At 47.3% G+C, this 27,564-nt stretch overlaps 1 protein-coding gene across 5 annotated transcripts; it reads right to left on the bottom strand.

Annotated features, from left to right (window-relative positions):
- Positions 1-113: 113 nt before the first annotated feature.
- MTMR14 (myotubularin related protein 14) lies at positions 114-27,564 on the bottom strand. 5 transcript variants are annotated; one of them, XM_075287652.1, is made up of 20 exons: positions 27,383-27,564; positions 26,849-26,984; positions 24,592-24,740; positions 23,135-23,243; positions 22,438-22,513; positions 22,150-22,207; positions 21,630-21,749; positions 21,371-21,444; positions 20,684-20,754; positions 19,549-19,623; positions 17,380-17,446; positions 16,193-16,278; positions 13,305-13,381; positions 12,951-12,987; positions 11,288-11,361; positions 10,035-10,093; positions 9,763-9,901; positions 8,961-9,158; positions 5,053-5,214; positions 114-1,091 (listed from the first exon to the last, which is right to left on the bottom strand). In XM_075287652.1, exons 1-20 carry the CDS (start codon positions 27,394-27,396, stop codon positions 911-913), a joined length of 1,962 nt encoding a protein of 653 aa, XP_075143753.1. In that variant the 5' UTR covers positions 27,397-27,564; the 3' UTR covers positions 114-910. The 5 variants fall into 5 exon arrangements, with proteins under 5 accessions (XP_075143753.1, XP_075143754.1, XP_075143757.1 ...); XM_075287653.1 differs by having other exon boundaries at positions 8,988-9,158; XM_075287656.1 differs by lacking the exon at positions 5,053-5,214.

The following is a 27,564-nucleotide window of genomic DNA, read 5'->3' as shown; positions in this document are numbered from 1 at the left end:
ATAGTCTATGGACAGGCATGTTGATGCTCTCAGAGCCCCATGTTCCTAATCTCGACCCCATCATAGCCGAGCGCTTCCACCCAGGTTGCCGACAGATTAACACGTGAACAGGATTCTATATAAAAATGAACAAGACGTCTTTTAATTGATTGCGAATTAAATAGAAACCAATAAAAACAAAAAAAAAAAAAAAAATAGGCAAAAAGCAAAAATGTGGAAAATAGCAAAAAAATAAATCCGGACTTTGTTCAATCACAGGGAGACGAGGAAATAAAAATCATGGGGTGCGGCAAGAGGACGTACTGCAGAGGATGAACTATAAGTCCCAGTAGCCCTAGAGAGCGCCTATTAAACAGTACTGTAATACCCTGCACTAGGCAGTAGAGGGCAGCACAGGAGAGGACACCTCTAGTACAGAGCTCCAATGGCCCAGCATGATAGGCCGCTGATTGTCAGCCACCAGCTGCAGAGCTCCCTCTAGTGGTGGCTTCAAGATCACTAAACTCTATGGTGTGCAAGGACAGCAGAGTATTCGGCGCTCTGTATCAGATGTAACAGGGCACGGCATGCTGGGACTTTTAGTTCCAAGCAGTCTCATGGGCGTGCGAATAAATAGATCCATTTTCTATGTAAAGAGCGTCAGTCTTGTCAGATTCAGGATTATGTGACAATGGATACAGGAAAGGGTAGATAAAAAAAACAAAACAAAACCAAAAGTACTCAACAGCCCTTAAGACAGACATGGCCGCCGATCACTCAGCTTTCTACGATTGGAAGATCCGTTCCCTTTCATTAGTATTACATTTAAAAGTTCTCCAAACGCGTCCCGGAGATTGTCTTTATGGCTTCTAGAGGGGGGAGGATTGATAAAAGTCATGGCTTCTGGATTCCCAGGTGCTCGGCCAGTTCATCAGACTATAGTGCTGGGTCCTCGCAGGCCCACGCCCCGGGCAAACTGTTCTAGAAGACCACTGATGGCCCCCGATGGGCTTTGCGGCACAGATTTTAGGCCTATGGTGGTTTGGTAGGTAGACAGGAAGATGGACTGGACGGCCTCTAGTCGCGACGCCCGTTCCGTCAGTGCTGTAAGCCTGGAAGAGAAGAAGAGGACACTCAATATGGAGGAGGAGCAGCAGTCAGGTATACGGTAATACACGGACATGCCTTTAAGTGGCTGTCCAGCTCAGGACATGGAGAGGGTTAAACACTTGGACGATCCCATTGCAATAAACACTTGTTACCCCTAGAAGAACCTGAGCGTCTTTACAAAGCTGTATCATGACGGTCCTCAGTTATTCCTCATGGAAGAAACATAAGTGACGGCGTTACCCCTCCCCCGTCAGCACCGGATATCTGACCATGCAGGGTATGACCTTAATGATGGTCTATATAGTCCTAGATTTCCAGGAGGGAACCATATAAAGAGTCACTTATAGCTCAGGGATCCCCCAGTGAACCCTATTGGACATCATAGATATACCCCCCTCCTTATTCACTGATCACTTACACATAGAAGTCTATGGAGAGGAGGGGGGGGGGGAGCAGTTAATTGCCTCATCCTCTGCAGTTGTAGAGCAGATCCATCTGTGTCAGAAGAGTTCTCACTCCATGTAGCAAAGTTGGAGATGTATTTAACATAGAAGTCTATGGAGAAGGCTGACAGAAAGTAAGTGGGTAAGGAAACAGCTTTCTTTACCAAGATCTATTACTTACAAGGTTCCTTCTATTCATCTAGGCAATGTGCTTGTATAATTGGAGGTGCACTTTAAGGGCCTGATTGTACAGATGAGCACCCCGGGTTATTGCAGAGCCGCGTTCACACTGCTAAATTGCCTCGTCAGATGACGAATGTTACAATTGTATAAAAGTGTCATAGAAAGAAGATTCAATGGCGAGAAAATAGTCGTATCCTGCAGTTATCGAGATGCAGTTTTGATAGATCGCTCCAATTGTGCAATTACCCAAGTAACGTGGAGCGCTGAGATACAAGGTGGATGAAGACGACGACGTGTTATATCACAGACATAGATCACGCATGGACGAGGGAATAGCGAGATACAGAAGAGATCTGGGCAATAAAATCCTGCACATAGTGACACATTGCCCCGCACCAGCAGTCTTAGGAGCTGAACTTCCGTGACCCCCTGTAGCACTTGGAGATGGCGGCTATGGATAAACTGCAAGAAGTAGTCACAAGAGCCTATGGGCCCAGAATGCACAGTCATAGCCCTCAGGGGCTGCAGAGGGCCAAACGGCCTCTGGAGGGGACATGACCACTAGTATGGTTGGTCAAGATCCATACAGGTTCCCAGGGTCAGGCAGCTGCACATAAAGCCTGGGCAGAGGGATGGTTGGACCAATAAATCTCCAGACCTACATGTTGGGGGCAGAAGTTACGGAGGGCACGCACATGATGGACATGTCCAGATGCCACCAGTACAGGAGGCTTTGTTCCACCATCAAGCAGAGCAGCTCAGTTTTGTTGTCCAACATCCAGACAGGGGAATCTTCATTACACCCATCTCAGCTCAGGCACCTGTAATGGATGGAAGTTTGGGGTCTCAGCACCCATGTCCTGGGACATCCAGCCACACTGCACCCGTGTCCTGGGACATCCAGCCACCCTCTTGGTTTGTAGTGGTGTCATGAACAAGATGGCTGGAACAGTGTGTGTGTGTGTGTGTGTGTGTGTGTGTGTGTGTGTGTGTGTGTGTGTGTGTGTGTGTGTGTGTGTGTGTGTGTGTGTGTGTGTGTGTGTTGGGGGGGGGGGGGGGCACACGGTGAGGGCTTCAATCCTGCCCTTGCTGTGGAGCCACACACCGCCCCCTGCTGGTATGACATGGGGGCCAACACTTAGGACAGTCACTAATAGTTAGGAAGGCCACTAATAGTTCAGGACATCCTGACAGTGTTTCTCAGCAGGATAATGCTCGCCCCGAGTTCCCAGGAAAGTCTCCACCCGGTTGTGACATTCCCTTGCCCTGCACGCTCACCATTTACCTCCAATGGAGCATTTATGGGACCAGCTGCAAGTTCACTAACCTACAAGTGTGCGGGGCTACAGGTCCAGCTGAGAGTCTTGGATCTAGGATAGAAGTGTCCAACAAGGCTCTGCCCAATTGCTCAGTTTCCCCAATATCGTGATCGCTTCCATATATTCTATCTACAGGCACCAGAAGCCTTCACCGAGGACAGGCAATTCTTGGTGTATACAGATACTTGATGCAATATACCTGCAGGATATGGATTAACCCTTGAAAATACAGTTATTCATAATAAGCGCAGGCGAGTGCAGAGTGCTCAGCCGTGCAGGACTGCCCCGTGGACAGACAGGAGCAATTACAGCCCAGGCGCTGCCGTTACACTGCGCGGGGTCTATGGGGACTGCTCGCCAAGTACACTTCTCCTAAATTGCTAGACTGCTGACAGTCAGATGCCAGGTGCTTTATTTTTAGAAGCAGCTGTTCCCCGATCGCTCCAGCTGCCGAAATATTCATATGTGAGAATCTACAGTATATACCAGGTCTACACTGCAGAGCAATATATACAAGTAGTACAACAGAGGGGAATATACCGATACACTGCAAATACATCCCCGGCATGGAGGACCCCAATACATTACCTATAGTCTGAGGAATAACCTAACCAAACCTTACAAGTTATTTCACTATAGTATACACATAGGGGGCAGTATTATAGTAGGTATACTCTTATACATAGGAGGTAGTATTATAGTAGTTATATTCTTGTACATAGGATGCAGTATTATAGTAGTTATATTCTTGTACATAGGAGTAGTATTATAGTAGTTATATTCTTGTACATAGGAGCAGTATTATAGTAGTTATATTCTTGTACATAGGAGCAGTATTATAGTAGTTATATTCTTGTACATAGGAGTAGTATTATAGTAGTTATATTCTTGTACATAGGAGCAGTATTATAGTAGTTATATTCTTGTACATAGGAGTAGTATTATAGTAGTTATATATTAGTATATAGGGGGCAGTATTATATTAGTTATATTCTTGTACATAGGAGTAGTATTATAGTAGTTATATTCTTGTACATAGGATGCAGTATTATAGTAGTTATATTCTTGTACATAGGAGCAGTATTATAGTAGTTATATTCTAGTACATAGGATGCAGTATTATAGTAGTTATATTCTTGTACATAGGAGTAGTATTATAGTAGTTATATTCTTGTACATAGGAGCAGTATTATAGTAGTTATATTCTAGTACATAGGATGCAGTATTATAGTAGTTATATTCTTGTACATAGGAGTAGTATTATAGTAGTTATATTCTTGTACATAGGATGCAGTATTATAGTAGTTATATTCTTGTACATAGGAGTAGTATTATAGTAGTTATATTCTTGTACATAGGAGCAGTATTATAGTAGTTATATTCTTGTACATAGGAGTAGTATTATAGTAGTTATATTCTTGTACATAGAAGTAGTATTATAGTAGTTATATTCTTGTACATAGGAGCAGTATTATAGTAGTTATATTCTTGTACATAGAGGGCAATGTGACAGGAGGCAGTATTATACAATGTCTCGCTGGTTCTGAGGATCTCAATTATAAGTATGATAATTCCTTCCTCATTATAATCTATACTCTGGGACACTTGTATCTCACATTGTCACATTCTTTAGGGATTCCTTCATACTCTTGTATTTCCTCCTGGCACCACATCTTGAAAAGAGATTGCAAAATAAAGCGCCGTCTCCATTCATCCCCTAATAAGTGAAATGAGACATCTCCAGCCCTATCAGGTCTAGCACCATATACTTGTTCTATATCAGGCCTTAGTTTTTGTGATAATTGGGGGGGGAGCGAAACCTTCTAGCTAATGTTATTTATACAGATTAATGTTTGGAGGTAAAGCAGTATGAGAGCTGGAGCTACTATATGGCGACAACCACTTAAGGAGTCTCCGCAGATCTGCAGCGATCAGTGTTACTTATACCTTGGGGCGATACATCAGCAGCATGCTCATTCACTGCAGAGAAGAGCAGCCGACATACTGGATCCACTTACAGGCCATTGTTAGGTTTCTCATCTGGGAAGCTGAAGGTGAAAGGGAGGAAGGTACCGGCGCCGAGCATACCATGGTCATGAACACTCCCACCCTCCGATACCATCTGCCAGCTGCCATAGTCTGTAGAGACGGAAGATCCGGGTAGGGAATGGTCCGCTGATCTGAGGCGAAGAGAGAAAAAAGGGAAGACCTGGGGATGAGTGCTTCTACTAAAAAAACAAACAAAAACCAACCGTCACCGCCATGCCGTACGCAGAAGATCTGATCACCCCGCATCAGTGAAGAGAACTGCAGACGGTGCCACCACCAGGTGAGAAGCCAGGCCAAGGAACCGCTCCTTCCAAGGAGGTGGTCAACGGTTCTCTTATAATGCCAAGCCATTGCAAAGCCAAGGTGCATGCAGAAACCGGAACACCCAAAAAGCGTGAGGATCAGCAGACGGTAAAGGGTCTCCAGACTGACAGCCACAAGCAAGGCAGAGAAACTCAATATAGAAAGGAATTGGATGAAGGCGCGAGCCGAGAGGAAGAGTCGGAAAAAATTATCTTCAGACAAGAGGTCAGGTTGTGATTAGTTCATGGGTTAAAATTTCTAAAAATTTCGGCAAGTTTTTGTAGAATAAAAGATTAGTACAATGCAGAGTTAATAGGTACCAAAAATATAAATCTAAGTTTAACATAAGTTAACCCCTACAGCTGACCACAAAGGGAACAACTTCAGAAACCACAGACGATCAGGTCTGATTGGTGAAGGCAGTCACAACTGGCAAAGCAGTTTCCCTGCAGTGGCCACTAGAGGCGAAATGAAGAATTACATGACAGCCAAAATATGGGCAGGTTGGGACCATCAGGGCAACTCCATAACTACTCCAGGAAGGCCACAGGCCTGAAGGTTTATTGCCAGGTGTCCTCAGTTTAGCATAGCAAGTTATCCTGCCATACTGTGCAGTAAGATGTCTCGGGGCCCTTTACAATAGTGTCTAGTAGGGGGGTGGGGGGGCCCTACTGTTTGTATAAAGTAACTAGCACCTAGTCTATGAAAAGGGAAACCAGAAAGTTGCAATTTTCATGAAGTCTTCCATCATGCTTTAGTAAGAGACATCAGTCCCCACATGCCCAACACCATGTTAAGTCAAGTGCAAGGTGGTAAAAGCCAAACAACTCAGACGGTGACCACACCATATACTGTTAGACCTGGAACTTTACCATACAGTAGAGCGCCTTCCCGTTTGGGTCAGTGCATCAGGAGCTGTTCAGATACTTACACCATTCACCTGCAGCTCCTCCTCCTCCCCTCTCACAGCATGTTATCTTATACCCAGAGGAGGGAGATGCAGCTGCAAGATTCCACCACCACATGTATATTTTTGCAATACTCTATTTGAGAAGGTTTGAGGGAAAGGAGGACTACAGGGAGGTAAAAAAAAAAAAAATAAAATAAAATTCATGACCTTACTGTAGCTCACCCTTCCCTCAAATTCCAGGAACTATCAAACGTAGAGCAGGGGAGGAGGAACTACAGAAACCCGTCAGTGTTAGATTGCGTACTATGAGAGGGGAGGAGGAGCTGGAGGTGAAAGGCATATGTGTCACAGTACCCAGCGTTGGGAGCCATTCAGGTACATGCTGGCCCCCCTCCCCTATGTTACATAGCAATGCTCCAGGTCTATATACAATAGATTAAGGGAAGGCCTTCCAGTTTATACCAGAGTGAATGGCTCCTGATGCTGGGTACTTTGACTCACATGCCTTTCACTTGCAGCTCCTCCTCCCCTCTCACAGCATGCAATCACACATTGAAGGATTCCTGCAGCTTCACCTCCCCATGTATTTTTATTTTACTCCGGATGGATTTTTTTGGTGACTGAATGCTGTACAATGCTGGAAGTTGTGGAAGATGCCATTTTACCCCCTACTAGGTTACAGTTTTTTTTTTGTTTTGTTTTTTTACATATGCAATAAGCTTTACACATTTCTATCAAGCATGTAAGAGTTAATCCACCAGCAGATCTCACATGTATTATCTATATTCACACTAACAGCTTCTTTCCCCCCAACCCCACATTTTAGGCTTTTATTTCAGCCCAATGTTCGAGTATCAGAAAACTCCTTCCCGCCCCATAAAATGAGGTCAGCCTTCAGCTGTGTTAGTACGGTGCTAATCTGAGAATAGGGAACGCGTGGAGCGCTGCAGCCGGGGCTTCACAACCCACCGCACCTGCTATTATACAACACATGCCAACTCGCTGCCTCCGCTCCCATCCTGCCGCAGGATCGCCACTGGGGAACCGAGCGCAATGTTGCATTGAGGGAGCTGGAAATACAAAGACTAACTGGCCGTAAAATCAGGATTCGTTGTCAGACAGCTGCAGGGTCAGACTGTCTCAATCAGGCCGTGGTATAAGCCATTGTATGAACATGTGTTTAGTAATGACGTGTTGTATAAGCAGATTACCCGCCCACCCCCGCTACATGACAAATCGGGGAAAATCTTATAGTAACAGTGAAAAACAACAAGTTTTGGAATTTGTACAAGGTTGGAGTACAAGTTTTACTTCCTACCTACATAGGCTGAGGCATAAAGGGGGTGTCCAGGATACATAAAACATGGCGGCTGTCAAATGTTAGCGCCACCCATGTCCACAGGTCATATGTGGTACTGCAGCGCAACCCATTGCAGAGTTTATGTTTCTCATATCCTGAACAAAGTGATCAAACCAATGTAAAACCAGCTGCAAAAAGCACAAAATGGTATCACAAACCTGGAAGTGGAAACAGTCAACAAGCCTGTCAGGCAACCCAAACCTGTGAAGCTTCCAAGTCAGATACAGCAATACCCCCCATAGGCACTACAGAATATAGGACAATGACCCCATACTACACAAGGGTAGTCAGGATCTCAGTAGTGCAGCCTATGTTTCAGGCCTGTAACCTCATGTAGTCCTGTCTCAGCACAGATAGAAGATATTAAGATGCAATTTCAGTCTTATGCACAAGAGCGAGCCTCTGAAGATCTCCAGATAGGCCTCCTGTAATTACACTGCCCTGCTGTTCAGTGGGTTCTTATTAGTGCACCCCCCCCCCCAAATGTGGGGGGTCCAAATGTGATGTGAGCAGAACGTTAGCAGCACAAGTTTAGTAATACTAAAGGGTCTGTCTGGGATCACATAACATTGTTTTTTTTTTTTTTTTTTTTTTTATAAAACAGTGCCACACCTGTATACAGGTTGTGTTTGGTATTGCAGCATAGTCTCATTTATTCAGCTGCATCTTTTACACAAGTCCTGATATTTCCAGAAGCGGCAGCCATGTTATTCTAATACTGTACAGCCCCTTAAAGGATTGTATAAAATTAGAAAAACGTCTTCTAGGAAAAAATCAGCACCTTGCCCACCCACAGATTGGCATTGAGCGGTGTGTGGGGCTGAGCTGCATCTCCATTGATGTGAATGCAACACCACACATGGCTGACGTGTAAGGCCATTTCTGGAGAAGGAGAGGAGCCATGTTTTATACTCCTAGACAGGCCCTTTAAGTGGCCGACAAGTCAGTTCTTCACACAGCCAGACAGTCCCGTACCTACCCTGACACTTCCATAGTTTGGCCGCAGCACAGCAGAAGACATAAGATTTAGCAGGCTGACTATTCTATATACAGACATCGCGCCAAAACAGGGAGGAAAACTAACATGGGATCCATGGGGAGACCTCTATACCAATATGTGGCTATAGAAGGGACATACAGAGAAGCCCTGACGTCTGATACACCACAGACAGCTCATCCCTGGGTTAAGGTCACCAGATCCATCTTATACCTGCTCTAGCGTTCCTTACCTGGTCAGACTGGATTATACAAGTACATTCATGGAACAGCCAAAAACAAACCGTATAAGTAATAGTCAGACATACGTGGGAATGCCTCGCCATGTGTCCCACCTGCGCTGCGGCACCTCCAGAGGACTACTCCCTGCCCTCAGGAAGACGTCTGAATGGTTGGACGAGGACGAGCTGGAGGACCGAGCCTCAGATGCCGATGGCTGCAGCAGATGGTCTTCTGACGCCCGGTACCAGACTGCCGTCTGTGGGGAGGAGGTATGAGTCTTCTTCCTGGCGTGGTGGGTGAAGAGGATGAAAGCGATCAAGTAACCGTGTCATTATATGGATGAAGAAACCCTGACTACATGGAAGAGATACAGGCAAGATGTTATGGTTGTGTTCACACCTTGCAGTGTGAAAGCAGGACGGAGATCGGACGGACCCCATTGTAGTCCATGTTTACCTTGCAGTTTGATAGGATTTAAAGGGAAAGGGGGTTCCAGCACTATATACCAGTTACGTATATTTATGATAGGTCAGTGTGAAGTCCAACATACAGCACCCCAACGGATCAGCTGTGGCATCCAGAAGAGTACTGCACCCTCAAAAATGCATTACCATACATCTGCTCCATTGGAAGGGATTTGGCTGCAACAGGGCCAAGGGACATCACTGGCCTGACAAGTGGAAGCAGCGCTTGCCTTAGTGCCGAGGCCTCTGCAAATAGCTGATCAGCAGAGGGGCTTGGATGTCACATATGAATACATCAGTTTAGCCCCCCCCTTAGCATTTTATGGATTCAACATAAGATCTTGTTTGTGATCTTTACCCCTGACTACAGATGATTTGGCTCCAACTATTAGGAAGTTGTCAGACCAAGTCTCCCCCCCCTTACCAGACTGCGTGGCCCTGCGCGCCGACATTGACCAGATCGACAGCTTCACAGTTTGTATTTCCGAAGGCACTGGGAGAGTCTTCAGTAACAAGAGAGAAGTCACTACTTAGACTGGTGGCGCTGCCACGATCCTGAGGTTCTAGAAGAGAAATAAAATCCAGAGTTTCCAGAATGGACTGGACCAGATTACGGGATGTTGTATGTATGTATGTATGTATGTATGTATGTATGTATGTATGTATGTATGTATGTATGGCACATGGGACACCTACTTAATGCACAGAAATCTTCTAGTGTTAGACCAGGATCTCGGGGCTGGGAACTTTTCCGCCTGCAAGATAGAAGGATCACAACACCCATCATCCACCGAGACGTATGACAGTGTACACATCAGTATCCAAGTACAACAATAAAAAGGGCCACTCTATCAATATAAGCAGAGCCCCTTCCTGCTGCCCTATAAGCTGCTAACCTATCACTGGTCCTTTAAAGGGATCTTATCATTCAGACGACATTTTTTCTAAGTACCAAGTCGGAATAGCCTTAAGAAAGGCTATTCTTCTACCTTTCGTTGTCTTCTCTGCGCCGCCGTACGTCTACAATCCCGGTTCTTGTTGGTATGTAAATTAGCTCTCTTGCAGCACTGGGGGCGGGCCCCAGTACTCAAACAGCACTGGGGGTGTCCCCAATGCTGCAAGAGAATTCTCCAGCGCTGCCTCCATCTTCATCAGGAACAGCCACTCCATTCTCTTCTTACTTCTAGGCCTCGGGCAGAGCAGACTGCGCATGTCCACAGGCCCCAAGAAAATGGCCGCTTGTAAATACTATGCAAGTGTCCATTTTCTCGTGGCCTATGGGCATGCGCAGTTGGCTCTGCCCAAGGCTGGAGGCCTTAAAAGTTACAAGCCACCGCCGGAAGAAGAGGCTGAAGAAGAAGCGGCGGTGCTGGAGAGAGTTCTCTCGCAGCATTGGGGACACCCCCAGTGCTGTTTGAGCGCTGGGGCCGGCCCCCAGTGCTGCGAGAGAGCTAACTTACACACCGACAAGTACCGGGATTGTAGGCAAACGGCGGCACGGAGAAGATGATGAAAGTTAGGAGAAGAATAGCCTTTAAGGCTATTCCGACGTGGTACTTAGAAAAAAAAATGTCGTCTGAATGATAAGATCCCTTTAAGAGCAGACATTTGCTGGTACAGATCTGTATTGCCGAAATAGGTGAGAAATCCTTAAAAAAGGTAAAATCCTTCCCGGCCTGCCTGATAATGCCATGTAAAGACGGTGACCGGCCATGAATTATACAAACCCCCAGATCTCGCTAAACCCATCTATAGGGTCCTTGTTAGGCCTCGTTCCTGCCTTACACCTCCATGTGCGGCAGGTCCTGGACTGGGAACGTTTCCAGCAGAGAATAAATTACACAAACTGGGTCAGGACACAAGAGGTTTCGTGGCCTCCATCGATATCCCATCACCAGCTCTGCTAATGAGGTCAGCGGCTTTCTCTAGCGTTATGGGCGCCAGCTTACCGAGCTTTCCTTCCCGGCGAGGAGAACTCGTCTGAAGTGATGTGCTTCAGAAAATTGAAGCAGAAGAAAAATATCTGGAAGGAGGAAAAAAAAAAAAAAAGTGAATTAACCCTGGAAGATCAGGAAGCCATAGATCACATTATGGAGGGGAGTCCGTGTACAACGCTTTATGGTCACGGGGTCCTGTCTCTGGGACCTCCAATGGATCCGATAAGGACAGGGCAGATATCCGCAACACAGGAGAACCTCTGGCCATACAGTTGTGGTGGGGAGGGGTCACCGGATCAGGGTGTGGGGGGAGGCCTACCGACCATGAAGAGATGGCATATCCTTGCAATATTCAATCACAATATATGGTCCTACTTAAAGGGGTTTTCCAGGTTAATAGATATTGATGAACCATCATATCGGTGCCACAGCGCCACACTATGTAGTGGTCGGTTCAGGTTACTGCAGCTCAGCCCCAATTCAAGCCACTATACAGATTGGAGGTGCGCTTCCAGCTTAGCCCTGGCTGATCAGTGGATGTGCGGGTGTCATACCCACACCAATCTTAGATAGATGACCCATTGTAAGCAGAGGTCATATCAATTAATCCAGAAAGCTCCTTTAAGGAAGGGTCTTAAAGGGCTTTTCCAGATTAACAGATAATCATATGGAGCAGACAGACCCCATACAGGAATATCAGGGCTTACGAGGACAAATTATTCTACAAGGCAAGTACCAGACACTCAGCCTTCTGATATTCCAACAGGGGGCGCCAGTGGGGTTGCTGGTACAGAAAGCCTTTACCATTCCCATCCACGCACACTGATGTCTCCCCTCGGCCTGCATTGCTTACACAGCAGCCCCTTCCTCGCAATCTGATCGGGATTCGTGTTTACGTCTATGATTAAAAGGAACTAAACGCGGAGACAAGAAAGGGAATGGAAATGTCTGCCGCCGACTGCTGAGTGCTCGCAGACAGATGCCGGTTTGGTCTGATACAAGTAGTGTTCTCCTTTGACAAGTCTCGCTCATTAGATTGAGGAGGGAATGTCGAGTGTCTGGAAGGTCTAAGTAACGCCGGCAGTCAGAGCGCCGACTTTCATCATACTCGAGTATTCGCTATGCAATTATGGGAGAGACGCTCCTCTAGTGACCCAGTAATGTGGAGACCCCGCCAAGACCACCAACATGGAGAGAACTTTGATACCGCTCAATGTGATGTTGCAGCAAGTTATCAGCGCTTTGCTATAAAAGAAACCGATCCTCCTTGTGGCAATCCGGCTTGTGAGGAATCTTAAAAGCAATGATCCCTGGGAAAAGGATGCAATAGGCAGAAGAAACCAGCAACTCTCCAGCGCCACCTACAGGCTACAGATAACCTGCAAGTCAGTGGAATCTGCTACAATGCAAGTCGGGAAAGTCTGGCCCCCAAACCGAGAGGTAAATGGACGGGCTGCATAAATGTTCATCTGGGTGCTGAACATAGAAATGGAGTAGCACTGTATAGGTGTAATGGTCCCTCCAGGGCATAGAAACAACCCCACCCCCCATTCTCATGATGCATAGGTGCCCCCATGGTCTGATTTGGGAGGGGGGGGGGATGCATTTCTGCAAGCGCCACAAGTTACTGAGCTATAGGGAATGGTTACTGTAGTGTTAATACAAGAGAACTTACCTCTTCACCCTTACAGAGACGATCGACCAGCATGTGTCTGGAAAGGAGCAAGAGGAGTACAAGACAGGTCAGAGGTCAGTCATAGCAGGGCCAAGCATATGCAGCCTTGTCGCCATCATGTCAGGTTGGCTGTAAGACGCAGGGACTAGTCTGGGATCTTGAGCTCTGCAGTTTCTTCACCGAGACTTTGCACAGCACTGTATACGGTATATATTTTGTATTGCAACTCAGCCCCATTCATTTGGACAGGACTGAGCTGCAGAAGGATCGTCTGACTAATAGACAGGTCATTGGCCTGGGAAGACAAAGCGGAGCTCAAAGTCAGTCCCAGGTGGTTGTGTAAATGTTACTTACCCAAAGAGGTACCAGTCATAGGCGACCGTCAGGTAAAGGATCTCAGCGGGCTCCAATGAGCTGTGCACCAGGCCATCCTAGAAGAGCAATAGTCAGTAGGGTCAGGGAAGGGTGCATAGAACTGCCGACACCAGAGGGCGATATCGGCCTACAAAAGACATGAGTCAATCACAATACAAGCTTCCTTTAAGGGGCTGTTCAGGTTAGAAAGACATGGCTGCCATCTTAAAATAGCGCCACCCCAGTAAACAGGAGGAGTTAGGTATTGCAGCACTTTAGAGTTAAAATTTCTTCTTTCTTCTAAACAACCCCTTTTATTAGCTCAGACATGTTAAGAAACAGATAGGACAAATACAATGAGTTTCCTGGAAAGTTTATAGGATTATAAGGTTTTATCCTCATCCCCAGGATCCCACTATGGCAGTTTCCAGCAGAGAACTATGTAGACAATTGGCAAGAGCAGCAAACCACAAGAGTTAACAGAATTTGTCACCTGCAGCCACCACTAGAGGGAGTGCAGGAGCTTTCTGCGTACAGTGAATGAATCAATTGTACCATGAGCACCACTAGTGGTGGCAGAAGGTATTACATGTATATTTATATCTCTATATCTTTTTTTTTTTTTTAATTATTATTACAAGAGCAGTTATGAGTTCTGTGACTGGCACGGTGCTTTTCATTGGTGCAGCTGCTCCATTGACTTATATAGGACAAAAGAAGCAAATGGGTCAGTGGTCAACCACTCCTTTGACACCGGGAACTCAATACCTCCACTGCCACAAGTGAAGGGGGTCCCAGAGATTTATATGTAAATCTGAGATGGGGGGGGGGGGACGACTTAAGGAAGTCTGCCAAAGGGGAGTCTTACTATTAGTCGGGCCTGAACACCAAACTATGACCAATGGCTTATTTTAGGACCAATGGCAGGAGACATCTGCCGTCAGCCTCTACACATCACACATACGGATCTGCAGCCTTGATGCTAAAAATTGACTTTCCCCATCATCCAGGGTTGAATCACGCCGGCATAGATGAAACCGCTTTCTCAAGGCTTCGGCTATCTGCTGACAAAGATCTGTGTAAGAAGCCTAAATTATATATAATCTGCCACATATGAGCGTTCTAGTCCTGACGGGAGCAAGGGCTGGGGGCAGGTGAGACCGCAGCTGGACCAACAGGCGCCAAAATGAATGGCCACTATTTAGAGGAGAACATTTTTTCTCTAAATAGCTATCATTTTCTATTCATCCGGCCAACACGGACTTGGTCCTTTAAAAACAACTTTCCCGAGTTTTTCCTCCTTGATGAATTATTAACAGAGTGACGATACAAGAGATCAAAAGGCTTGTAAGGGAGGAGTATGCAAAAAAAAAAAAAAAAAAAAATCCTACTAATATTATAAAAATGTGAAAGTTTGTGGGTTTGGATGTTTAGAGGTTTGTTCCCTAACACAGAAGCTGCTCAGACACCGACATAAGAACACCCCTATAATCCAAATGGCCAGATGTAGCAGAGCTTAGGCAGCGCTGTAGCACAGCTGAGTACACTCTCCATATGCAGAGCTGTACATGCAACTGAGTACGCTGCGCATATGCTGCGATGTAGCAGAGACGCGGGAGCAGGCTGATCATCCACAACAGCAATTGGCTAAATATAAGTGGCCAACCCGCAGACGAAGTCGTGGGCAGATGCTAGTGTATGATATATGAAGCTTTAAGGTGTCATTTATGGCAACAACTTAGGGGTCAGAGTAAGACGTCACCAGCAGCCTGTCTAAATTTTAAGAGATTGTTAAAGTAGCCATTATTAGCAATATGGTTCATCAATGCCCCATCACTCAGATCAAAGACTACGTCGCTCCAGCAAGCAGTCTCTCCACCTTTTTCCAGCACTGCTCCACACATTTAGTAGTGGCCAGGTCAGGTACTGCAGGTCTCTGTGATTGAGCCTATTCAAGTGACTAGTGAATGTTCCTTCAGAGCTGTACCTCTGGTAACCATTGCAGGGATAACAGAAGGGTTTGTGGTCCCTTAAATCTCAGGACTAGCGGGGTCCCAGAGGTCAGACCTCACTGATCAAAATAGGAAGTAGTCACTTTTTAGGGCTGAACACCCCTAAACAGCTCAAAAGGCAGGGCTACATCAAGTTGTGGGATTAGAGGGGCAACATGGTGGCGCTGGAATCCTGGGTTCGAATCCCGTCAGGAACAACACCTGCAAGGAGTTTATATGTTCTCCCCGTGTTTGCATGGATTTACTCCCATTCTACAAAGACATACTGATAGGGAAAACGTACATTGTCATCCCTATATGGGGCTCGCAATCTACATTTAAATACAGCCCTGTTCCATTGTGCCCCTTCTGGTGTTACTGGAGCCATTCATCTGCCATGCTTGCCTGAGACTTTCCCAATCTTTCACTTAAAGCTTCTCTCTGTGATATTCTCATTAAGGGAAGCAGCGATCCCTTAAAAGACGTATCTGGCAGCGTGCAGGATGGCGGGATCACAGCTTGCATTTACTTTTCATTTTTGTCTTAGCATTCGGGGGAATAAGCTGGCTCAATGGCGCAGCAGGCTCAGTGTTCAGGATCTCAGCAGGACGGGAGCACATCGCTCATTATATGCCTCAGTACCGGGAAGGAGTCTTACAAGGCAAATAGTCGCTTATTACCAGCTGGGATCCAGTTTTTACTAAGCGGCGAGATGGACGGGGTGAGGTGGTTACTGAAGTAAACTTCCTGCAAGTCTAAATCCAGCAACAAGTGCGGGCAGATCAGACAAGCCTATGCAATACATCATATAGATTTACAATTACAGCTCATCCTGCAAAAAACAAGCCCTTATATTAAACTCTTAATAAAACAGAAAAATGACTTGAGTCTACTCACAGCCCAAAGGGAGAGCCTCAGGAGTGAAATAAAGAGCGGCGTGCGATCCCAACCAGATATACAGTGCACCAGCAACCCGCTGTTATCTGCAGGGAGGAGAAGAGAGCATTATGTCAGTAATATTACTATACTCTGGATTACAGGTTCGCTAAGTTCCCCAATGGCTGCTCTGTGTAGTCACCATTTTTCATAAAATCCATTACATTCATAGGTACAAGCCCAGGCCTAATACACCCCATGAGGATTTGGTTGGGGCAGCAATAGATGGACTGTTTTCAGGGCTTCATTTGCAGCATGTGCTTCACCTTCTACCTACCCGGACATCTAACCATGCATTACAGTAATGTGAACATGCCCTTTACCTCTAGCTTGGTACTGCCAGGGATCTCATGCCCTTGGACTCAGGTGGCAGAAAGAACTGTGAAATTAGATTGTTCCTCCCTCTCCAAGAGCTAGAGCTCAGGTTTAGCCATGTGCGACACCACCGCAGACACCATGTAAGTGCTGGCGGAGAGTCTGCAAGGATCTGAGCGTATACGACACAAACCTAACTCCTACTGGGAACGGATACAAAATCCCCTCCTCCATTGTCACGCTTACATTTGGTGAGGTGTATACTGCAGCCTCGGGTGTCCTGTCATGGTCACTAGTGAACATGCTCTTAAAAGTAGAACTCTTCCTACATCTGACCAAAGTACTTTAAGGCGAAGGCCCTGCATTTCAGAACATGGGGCCCGGCCTTGCAAATGCAGCAGAGACCAGTGTGTTACAGTCACTGCAGAGGAGGTGAATCCGGCCAATCCCATTCACACATTGCAGAAAAATCCGCAACGCAGTGGCTGCAGTTTTAGAAACCATTACAGCAAGTCAGTGATACCTATGGACATGCCGGGGGTTTTCTATATAGGTAGAATAGGGACGGAAAGGCTGCAGTGGAGAACCCTGCAGACTGAAGAGTGCTGCAAAAAACCTGCAGTGTGTTCCTGCCATGGCTATGGCCGACAGACAGAATCTGCAAACCAAAAACACAGCTTTTCTGCAACACGGGACCGAACACCTGCACCGATTTCTGCCCCGTCAGTAGTGATACGGCCAAACCACAGACACCAACCCATAAATACAAGACAATCCCAAGACCTGCACTGCAGCTTCTTCCTACATATCCCAAGCAATGCTTTGAGACTTACCGTCCCCATTGATGAGGTGAATAAGGAGCCTCAGGTAATTCTGCGTCTGCTTTACCAGGTCCCAGCTCTGCAACAGATGGAAGAGGGAGGCATGAACAACAATATACAAGCAATACTGCCCCCAATAGTACAAGACACGGCCCATCCAGTGTAGAGTCTCCCTATACTGCCATAGGGCCCCTGCTTTCCTACTCAGAACCCTGTTATGTATTACACCACTCCTATAAGGTAGATGGGCTCCATACAATACAGATGCACTGGGATGCTTTTTGCAGGTTACTAGACAAGTCTCCTGATCAGGGCCCCCTCCTCTATACACTCCAGATTCCCCATAAGATATGTATATGGGTTTCCTAAGCCAACACCTTATAGCTATTCCTTTATAGGATGCAGAGCTGCGGTAGAATAATGTATTCATGCCATATATCCCTCCACATGCCGGTTCCCGGGGTGATCCTTGTGCAGTGTATATCAGCTCAGAATCACTCTACAAGTGCCAGCTCAGCGCTTCCTGCCCCCTGCCGGGCTCTGCCCTAATTCTGCCTGTTGAAAGATGATTAAATCACAGTCCTGTCTTGTAAAAGTTTCCTTCCATAATTTCCGTACAAGAGCCTCCGAACATGTGACTGAGCGAAGATCCAAGGGCATTGCTGCAGAGGCAACTTCAGGACAAGGATAGAAAGCCTGAGCTCTAGAGGATTGTCAGAATGTGGTAGGGGGGTCCACAGCGGAGGGAAGGGGTTAAGGAGGACCCATCGCCACTCCGACAGTCAGTATTAAGTTAAGTTAATGATCTATATACAAAGTGGGTCACCAGTATCTGATGGTGGGGGGTCCGGTATCCAGACTGTGCACCAGTCATCTGATGCTACTGCCCCTATTCATGTTAGAGGTAGTGTCAGGTACTGCAGGTCATCAACCCATTTCCTGGAAATAACCAGGGCCCCATCCTGTGCAGTATAATAAAAGTAGGACAATTGTAAAATCTTTCCTTACAACTTGTTATTCTATTCCTCTGTTATTCCTCCTGGAAACAGGGAGTTACCATTCCACTTGTCAATAGGGCGTGTTTCTACGCCAGTTTTCAGATGTGTCAAGACACTAAGCGAAATAGTAACCCGCCATTTCCAGGAGGAACAACATAGGAAGAGAACAATGCACAGCGAGAGCCAAGTATTTACTACAACAGACCCGTCAGGAGAGCGGACTCGTCCAAGATGAAACTGGTCTGTAGTGTTTGGCAGAGACACAAGGAACAGAAGAAGAAAGTCTAGTAAGACGGGACAAATCCATCTACTGGTTTCTGCCAGTCTTGTCTAGTTTGATGCAAATCCCAGCATGCTCCATTCACATCTACGAGTTCCAGAGAGCAGAGGAAGCCGGCATGCTGGGAGTTGTAGTTCTATAACCTCGGGAGTGCTGAGGACTAGCTAACCCTAATGTAACAGAGAGGCGGTACTTTAGAGACAACCTTGGCCAACGTTTTAGCTGCCTCTGCTTCCGACACCATTACCTGGAGCAGCCAAGTGACTGGACTTTGCCAAAGCCTCTGAATTTAGAGGACGGGGGTGGGGAGCTGCTGAACACAAGATGGGCTATGCAAGTTTTTGGACAATGAACAACTATTGAGACTGACAAGGTACTGGCCATGATGGTCAGCCCCATAGTGGTGGTCCCACACTACGACTCCATTCACACAGTGATACTCCGCCATTACACATGTGAATAGCTGCCAACATTGCCTGCAGAGTGATGCTTTTCACTGCAGGAGGTCTCATTTCTGATGGCTAAACAAGGCATTGTTAAAAATCACAATACCAATAATGAGAATTTACAGTCCTGTCGCTGAAGACAGCGGCACCCGAGACCGGAGCCTCAATTCGACGTTTCTAAGCATAACCCATTAATATGAGCCGCCTGCGGTGCTGACCCATTTTCTGCAGCTCGGCATATGCCGTGTCCCCGGTTCTGTTGGAGGACCCCAGAGGCTCTGCAATGAGGGGAACCTGCCCTATCAGGACACAGCGCGGTGGTGGAGAGACGACTCCTGACTGTCAGCTGCCGCGCAATCTCAGGAGAGAAAGAAAGGGCAAGTGACAGAACGGCCGACATCTCAAGAACAGAGCGAAACGCAGGGCACGTCACATGACCAGGTCACCACATGCTTACCTGGTATTCCCGCCAGTCAATGTTCAGGTGTCTTGTCAAGCAGACTGGGATACTTAAAGGGGCATCTACATAATCCTAGGGGTAGAGAGGTGCACGTTATATGATATAGATATACACAGACAAGGCTAGGTCATGGTTACCTTGAGAAAGTTTCAGGCTGTAATTACCATTAGAGATGAGCAAACACTATGCGAAACAGACGTTTCGAATAGCATGCTCCCATAGAAATGAATGGACGTAGCCGGCACGCGGGGGGTTAAGTGGCTGGCAAAGTGTGCGTGCCGGCCGCTTCCATTCATTTCTATGGGAGCATGCTATTCGAAACGTCTGTTTTGAATAGTGTTTGCTCATCTCTAATTACCATTGGTCATACACTTTAAAGACACCATGATAAGCCACCATCTAGTTTCAGACCTTTCCTGGTAATAAATACTATAGGAGAGGTCTGTGCCCTGACATGGCTGCCTGCAATAAGGCCTCGTTCACATCAGCGTTTGGATTCCATCCGGGGGAGTCTGCATGGGGACCCCCCTGAACGGAATACCAAGTGCAGTAAAAGCACATGGACCCCATAGACTATAATGGGGTCCATGTGCTTGCCGCACACGAATCATGAGGATAGGAAAGTAGATGGTGAACTGCTTTCCTGTCCGCAAGATCCCTGCAAAGATCTCGCAGCAAGCAGACTGACCCCATTATAGTCTATGGGGTCCATGTGCTTTTACTGCACCAGTGCTTGCACTTGGTATTCCGTTCAGGGGGGTCCCCATGCAGACTCCCCCGGACGAAATCCAAACGCTGATGTGAACGAGGGCTACCTTGTGTATTACAGTTTCATTCCTGGATGATTTTCTACTGTCCATTAGTGATTTCTTCTCATGCTAAACAGACACTGATGCTGAGGATGGACGATCTCTCCCCCTCTGCAGTCTGCTCTACAGCAATTCTACTTTGATACCTAAATATTTGTTATGGACGCCCTCAACTGTATCCAACATCCACTGATGCTGAAATGGTCACCAACATGGAGGAGAAGCCGCCACCATCAGTAGTGCTGAAGTGCATTGCATATATGTGGATGACACTGCAGCTGACTAGACCCACAGAGACCCTCACCCTCTCATACTACACATACCTGTTTCCAGTTAAACACAAGTCCTTCCGCTGCATAGTCCCGATCTTTGTAGTCTTTAAAAAATTCACAGCCTGCAAGAAAGTAAAAGAATCAACGAACGTCCAATGGCAGTATCATGCAAGACCAGAACACAGGGCGCAGACAAGCTACTACATGGGGCGGCCATGGACAACTCTGCCAACGTCTTAAGATCTAACCAATATAGCAAATTTACACAATCCCCTTATTAGCAGAAGTGGGAACCTGACCAAGTCTCTCCACTGACATGTGAGTTTATCAGGAAGTTGTGTGCTGGTGCAGGTGACCCAGGGTTGGAACCATCAGCCACAGAGCGCGTATATATGGAGAATCTCTGCAGAACCTCTTTACAGGGATTAACCTTGACAAGCTGAATAGCCATCAATATTACATAAGGGAAATAGGATACAGCTTCCAGCACCTCCAGGGATCAGCTGACCGGAGGCATAGAGCGCCACCAGTGTTAATGGAAGCATCTGGCATTACAGGCAAGTGAAAATGAACTGCAGTACCAGGAGCCACCACTGAATAGGATATAGCGCTAGGCAGACAACTGCAGCCCCTTTGATCAGCGTGGGTGCCAGGAGTCAGAATCTGGTTCAGAGCAAACCTTTAATGTTTAATGTAAAGCAGGATGTGCAATAGAAATAAATGAGTAACAGCCCCGACCTGGATACGGAATAGACAGGAGCGTGAAGTCGGCATACCGCTGAGCTTTGTCCACCTTCTCAGAGGAAGTAACACTAGAGAAAAAGATAAGAAAACAGGGCGCGTGATCTGAGGATTTTACAGAAGGATCGGCATTTACACCCCCACCCCCCCAATGACGTCAATGGTATAAGCTCAGCCTATAGAAGAGGTGACCCTTGTACTAGACTCCAGTCTAATAATCCAGTCAATATGCTAATAAAATAAAGATAAAACTCACTTCAGCCCAAATTTCACCTTCTTGTTCTCCACCATGAGGTCGCAGATGTACCGGACAGACAAATAACGCAACAATTTGATGTCGTGGCCTCGGACCTTGTCAAACTGAGAGTCTCCATTCCTGAGAGAAGTGAACGACAAGTGGTCAGATAGCAGCGAGGATTCGGGGGCAGTTTTGCAAGACGGGTTAGGCAAATCTATCACCTGCTCCTTACGAGAAGGGTCACCCAGGGCTTTACAGGCACGAACGCCTTCATGCAACTTTGCATCAAAACACAATGCATTACAATACTAGCCCCTGTGTATCTACATGTAACAGGTTGTGAACAGTGCCACACTTTGCAGTGGCTGTACCTGGTATTACAGATCAGTCCTTTTTACTTTAATGGACCCAGTACAAGGTACTACAAGGTATGGTCCTGACCCCACAGACCGTATACTCATGGCCCTGACCCCACAGACCGTATACTCATGGCCCATACTAGTTAAAACTGGAGATCCCTGGAGCTTCTCATACATACCTGGCTGCAGCATCATCCTCGGTCACCTCTGTATCTGCAGAGGCATCATCGGCGCCCCCTGCAGCAAATCCAAAGACATTACAATATCAGCCATAACAATCCTCTTCCTAATGTTCTATAAATCACAGCCCGGTACTGGACCTGTCATACAGCTAATCTGATGCAAAGACATTGGCAAGCGGCCGACCCCATTGACCCATTATAGGGTCTGATTCTTCCCATCAGATCAGTGGAAATCATAGAGCTGTTACTACAATATACGAACAGGGCCCAATACCATAAACATACCTGAGAAGATGTAGTTATAGCCAGTGCGTCCATACAGCTCCCCCCATCCTGCCAGTGTTGCCGACCTGCAAATGTGCTGCAAAGAGAAAATGGGGAACATGAGGACCAGTTAAGCAGCCGCCCCCTGATCTGTGTAGTGTTCTTTAAATCCCCAGTATACTGTACTTTAAGAATGAATCTGACTTCAATCGGCCACAAAGCAGTCACTATACAGGGCCAAGTGCAGTGTATAGCACCGGCACCAGCACCGGCCACCATATTATAGGGCGTCCCATCTATCCTAAGGAGAGGCCATGAACCCCGTCCCAGGGGAACCTCTATTCCAACCTTATAAAACGACAGCATAACACTACCATACACCATCACCATGTTTGGCAGAGGTCTGGGATCCCCCCGCTGACTGAGAATGGGGTCATGGCACTGATGTAGTGTTGTCTCCTCTAAGCCTTTCCATCTTCTCTATGGCCTGACCACACTGACTGCCTGCCGAGATCATAAATAGGCGTCATGCCGAGCTGCGCTCTGATTTACATACACGTAAAGGACAACTCCACCCAACAGGCGCCATTTGTAGCTGCTGCTCATCATTCACAAGGATGCACAAGGTCAGGGGGGCTGCAATAGTTTCCCTTGGTGGGGACATGTAACTATAGAGCCCATAACATCCCTTATACTGCAGCATAAGACAGATGCCCACCTTTCCCTTGTAAAGAATAACAGGGCAGACGAAGCGTCCTCTACATCGCGCCATCTTGCTGCGGTTAACAAGGTCTTGTAACCTACTGACCTGCACCGTGCTCTCATACCTGGAACATAAGATTAGACAATTACTCTTTATTTTATTTTCATATTCCGTAGCCCTTTACAGTCACATTTCTCTGCACGGATACGTTCTATACCCCGCACTTTGGATAACTGGACTATTACCCTGATATTCGCACTAAGGCCGGTGATCACACATTGCACAGCCTGCGGCTCATCCAGATGACAAGCTGGTGACAAGTGTAATATTCACTCCACAGACGGCCGGGGCTCGTACCAGAGCAGACATTAATCCAGGCGTGATACATGGAGGATAACACTTGGATTTAGCACAATCTAAGGTGCGGTTTATGGGTTTCATTACTAGGGAGGTGCTGCCCCCTTCCTGCACACAAGGTAAGTGTAAGAGCCTGACAGGGGCGTGCTACATACTCATATACTGGAGAAAGCTGGGAATCCTGCACCAACGGGCTCTGATCATATTCTGGATGACTGTCAGGATGGGACCAGTCCTAAATCTGCAGCCATATCCTTGTGTTCCCATCTTGTGAATCCCCTCAGTATATTGCAGGTCTGTGCTGGATATGACTGCTGGGTTTCTAGCCTTCACTGGAGCTGGATTTAAAGGGGGTGTCCTGTATATATTAGCAGACTAGGAGTTATATGGGAGGGGGTCCTGTCCTGCACCACACAGACAGCCTATTGAAGTGAATGGACACCAAAGCTTCATTGCCCCTGCGGAGAAACAGAATAGAGACTAAACAGGTATTGCTATATATGACAGCTGATCGCTGGGGGTCCCAGCAGGAAGACAGTCACCAAGGGACACTTGTACCAAGAAGGGACTGTCTAGTGTTGAGAGCTCCTTAAAGGGGTATACTCCACTAAAGCATTGACAGGATGTCAGATCGGTAGGGATCCTACTTGGAGAATGAGGAGCAGGATGCCATTGATAGTAAAGCCGTCTCCACCGAGACCTAGCAGTTACAGAGAGGAGACGGACACTTATACCCTGTGGATTTGCTTTAGATTTAAAGGGGCGTTCACCTCTAATACAGCAGTGGCATGTGGCATTGATAAGTCATCACTTTTGGATCAGACCTCTGGGAGACACAGAGGATGAAGCCGTGGCCCTTAAGCTTTCCCTGCAGAGCATTGCCCTGTATAGGAATCTGCAGCAGCCTCCACTCAAAGTGAACCCCTTTATGGCGGCCCCATAGAAACATAGCATTGACTGTCAGTGACTGGGGCAAAGCCAAAAAATAAAAGCCGAAGGGGAAGCAGCACCGAATCAATGCAGCGGCCTCAGGGAGACCAGAATGTGCCGGCCTATCCTAGCAATGTACATTTACAAGATGGAAGAGACTTTAGGACTAGGTAGGATCTCCATACATGTGCTTGTCATCTTCTGTGCTCTCGTACTCCAGGAAGACGATCTGCCGCGGATAGTGGCTGCACAGCTCGCCATTTGTGTTCTGGATTATGCTATAACAGTAATCTCTCCCAAAGAGCTCCAGACATTGCTGCTCGATCCTCTCCACCTGCAGAGAAGAAAGATCTGGTGATCGATCGGTCCAGAATCACAACCAGGACAATTACAGAGCATCGGCCATAGGTTACACTTAGGCACTGCAGATACCAAGAGCCACCTGGCCCCCAAGCTGAGTTTATACCGATGACTTCTCCATAGGATAGGACAGTATGGGATCTGCTGCGGTCCACAACCCAGCGACTGGGGATCAGAAAGAAGTGACTAGTGGAAAGGGAGTGCGACCCTGGTCCTATACCTGTAATAGAAGCCACTCCAATCTGTCGGGGCTAATGGGGAACTGCACTGACGCTCCCATTACTTAGTGCCGCACACTAGCAGGCCTGAGACCAGGAGGCTGCTGAAACAGCTGATCTGTGTGGGGTCTGGGTGTCACATCACATACTAATGATCTAGCCACAAGATCTGGAGCTGTAAAGGCCCTTGAAGAATTCCACGTGTAGCATTAAAGAGATTCTACCATTAAAATCACATTTTTTTCCCCCTCGATCACACGTAGGAATGGCCTTAAGTAAAGCTATTCTTCTCCTACCTTTAGATGTCTCCTCCGCGACGCCGTTTGTTAGAAATCCGGGTTTTCGTCGGTATGCAAATGAGTTCTCTCCCAGTACTGGGGGCGGTCCTTATCGCTTAAACAGCACTGGGGGCGTCCCCAATGCTGCGAGAGAACTCTCCAGCGCCGCCTCCATCTTCTTTAGGAACGGCCTCTTCACACGTCTTCTTCCAGCGCTGAGGGTCAAACTTCTAGGCCTTGGCCAGAGCAGACTGCACATGCCCAAGGCCACTTACTCTGTAAGTAAGCGGCCATTTTCTTGTGGCCTGAGGGCATGTACAGTCAGCTCTGCCCAAGGCCTAGAAGTTTGACCCTCAGAGCTGGAAGAAGACACGCAGAGCGCCTGGTTCCTGAAGAAAATGAAGGTGGTGCTGGAGAGTTCTCTTACAGCATTGGGAATGCCCCTAGTGCTGTTTGAGCGCTGAGGACCGCCCCCAGTGCTGCGAGAAAACTCATTTCAACCAAACAGCAGCACGGAGAAGAATAATCTTTCTTAAAGCTATTCGTACATGTTAGTCACAAAAAAAAAAAAAAAAAAAAAAAAAAAAAAAAGTGGCTTTTTCATGATCGGATCCCTTTAAAGTCTCATAACCGGACTCTTCTGCCTCAATGACCTTTCCTTTGGTCAGGTCACTCAGCGCTGGGTCAGTATAGGCCGACAGGTCCCTTTAAGTGACACTTGAAGCTTTGTTGTCAGGAGTCTGACACCTCATGTGCCCTTTGCCTTGGCAGGGGTATAGCAGGCGATGGACAACTCTCGGCCGCCCGCTGGAGCCGTTTGACAATTTACCCTTTGCTGAACTTTTGGCAGAGAAACAAGTATTCTAGCGGCCGGCGAGGATTGTGAAATATCTGACAGAAGCGTCCCGACCTGCTGGAGTCAGCAAAGTCCTGGGCGCAGGGAACAAGACGACAAGGAGGAATCTCACTTCCTCTGATAATTGTGAGGCAATCGCCGTCTGCCAAGACTTTATGATGTCTTATGAGACTAGTCTTGGTGATCTGTAGCTGGGAAAGCTGGGTGACAACCAATAAGGCCACGATGACAGTCCCATAGGGCTGGAAGACTGAATGGAGAAGCGGTCCTGGCGGCCATACTGGATGTCACCCAGCTCTCGAGGAAACAGGAACGGACGGTTCGGTGATTTACATTCACAAGTGACTGCAGAGCAGAACGTGCCGGTGCAGCAGAGCCAACTTATCTGACTGAACTGAGGAGTTGGCGCTGACATTTATAGCAAATCCACAGGTCCAGACATATTGAACTGCATATGACCTTTAACCCTCCTCAGACTGACAACTAAGATCATTGCTGATATCTTTCCTCTTTGGAATTAGTTTAACCCCTGCATGAACGCTCCAGACCAGCAGACTGCTAAAACTCCTTATCTAGAGGTCAGATCAAAGAATCCAGGGCCTGAAGGCGACACACGGATATGTAGAGCCCTAGGAATTGGAGGAGGGTGCACTTAGTATCCTGACCGATTTAGCACAAGCACCCGCAGTGTAACCAGTGTCTGATGCTGCAGCACAAGAAAAGGCGTTACCTGCAAGATTAAAGGGGAAGTCACCAGAACTACAGGTTTTTTCCAATGCATTTTGTAACAATACCCCAAGCACATGTTCTGGTGTTTTTGGCCTGTGGATCCACCTGCCGAGCGCACAGGATACAACTGTATAAACCTGCAGCACACAACGCTATATATCAGACCATGTTCACACTGTCAGAACCTCCACTCACTACAGCACTGCATGCAAGTCAGCCCAACACCACCCTGTGAGTGTGAACAGAGACTTAAGCATTGCTATAGATCAGGGGAAAATAATTAAACTCACCCACAAAGGGGCCCCTGTGAGCTCAGCCACCAACCCACCCCCCGGCTGTAGTGGTTTGCCCCATTGTAGTAAACAAGCGAGCAGTACCACAGAGTGTCATGTGCAGGTCTGGGCAGTAGGAGGCGCTGTTACAGCTCCATTCCACAGCACAGACCCGCAGTAAAACCCACCAGACCCCTCATAGACACACTAGTGTGTTGCCCTGCACTCTGCTGCCCCCCTGTGGACTGCACCCAACGCCTCACCTTTGCCCCCACATCCTTAGCCCGGAACTGGGCACGGGAAAATTCCTCCAGCAGCTCGGCCAGGCCGGACCCGCGCCCCGAGGCCTCCATAGCGCCCGCTCCCTGCCGGCGTCAGCGCGAGACGTCCATTCTTATACACGGGGGAGCACCGCGGACCGCCTGACAGGACATCCGCAGCCCCG

Source organism: Leptodactylus fuscus, chromosome 9 (assembly GCF_031893055.1).
Source record: "Leptodactylus fuscus isolate aLepFus1 chromosome 9, aLepFus1.hap2, whole genome shotgun sequence".
Classification (NCBI taxonomy): domain Eukaryota; kingdom Metazoa; phylum Chordata; class Amphibia; order Anura; family Leptodactylidae; genus Leptodactylus; species Leptodactylus fuscus.
Note: the sequence above shows the minus strand (reverse complement) of the source record. Positions and strands in the feature narration are given on the sequence as shown.

What these genes read in the sequence shown, in the direction of transcription:
- MTMR14 (XM_075287652.1), bottom strand. An exon ending in AGAAGATTTCTGTGCATTAA is followed by an intron (nt 9,902 to 10,034) that starts GTAGGTGTCCCA and finishes TTTCTCTTCTAG; the next exon opens with AACCTCAGGATCGTGGCAGC. An exon ending in GCGCAGGGCCACGCAGTCTG is followed by an intron (nt 9,159 to 9,762) that starts GTAAGGGGGGGG and finishes CCACCACGCCAG; the next exon opens with GAAGAAGACTCATACCTCCT.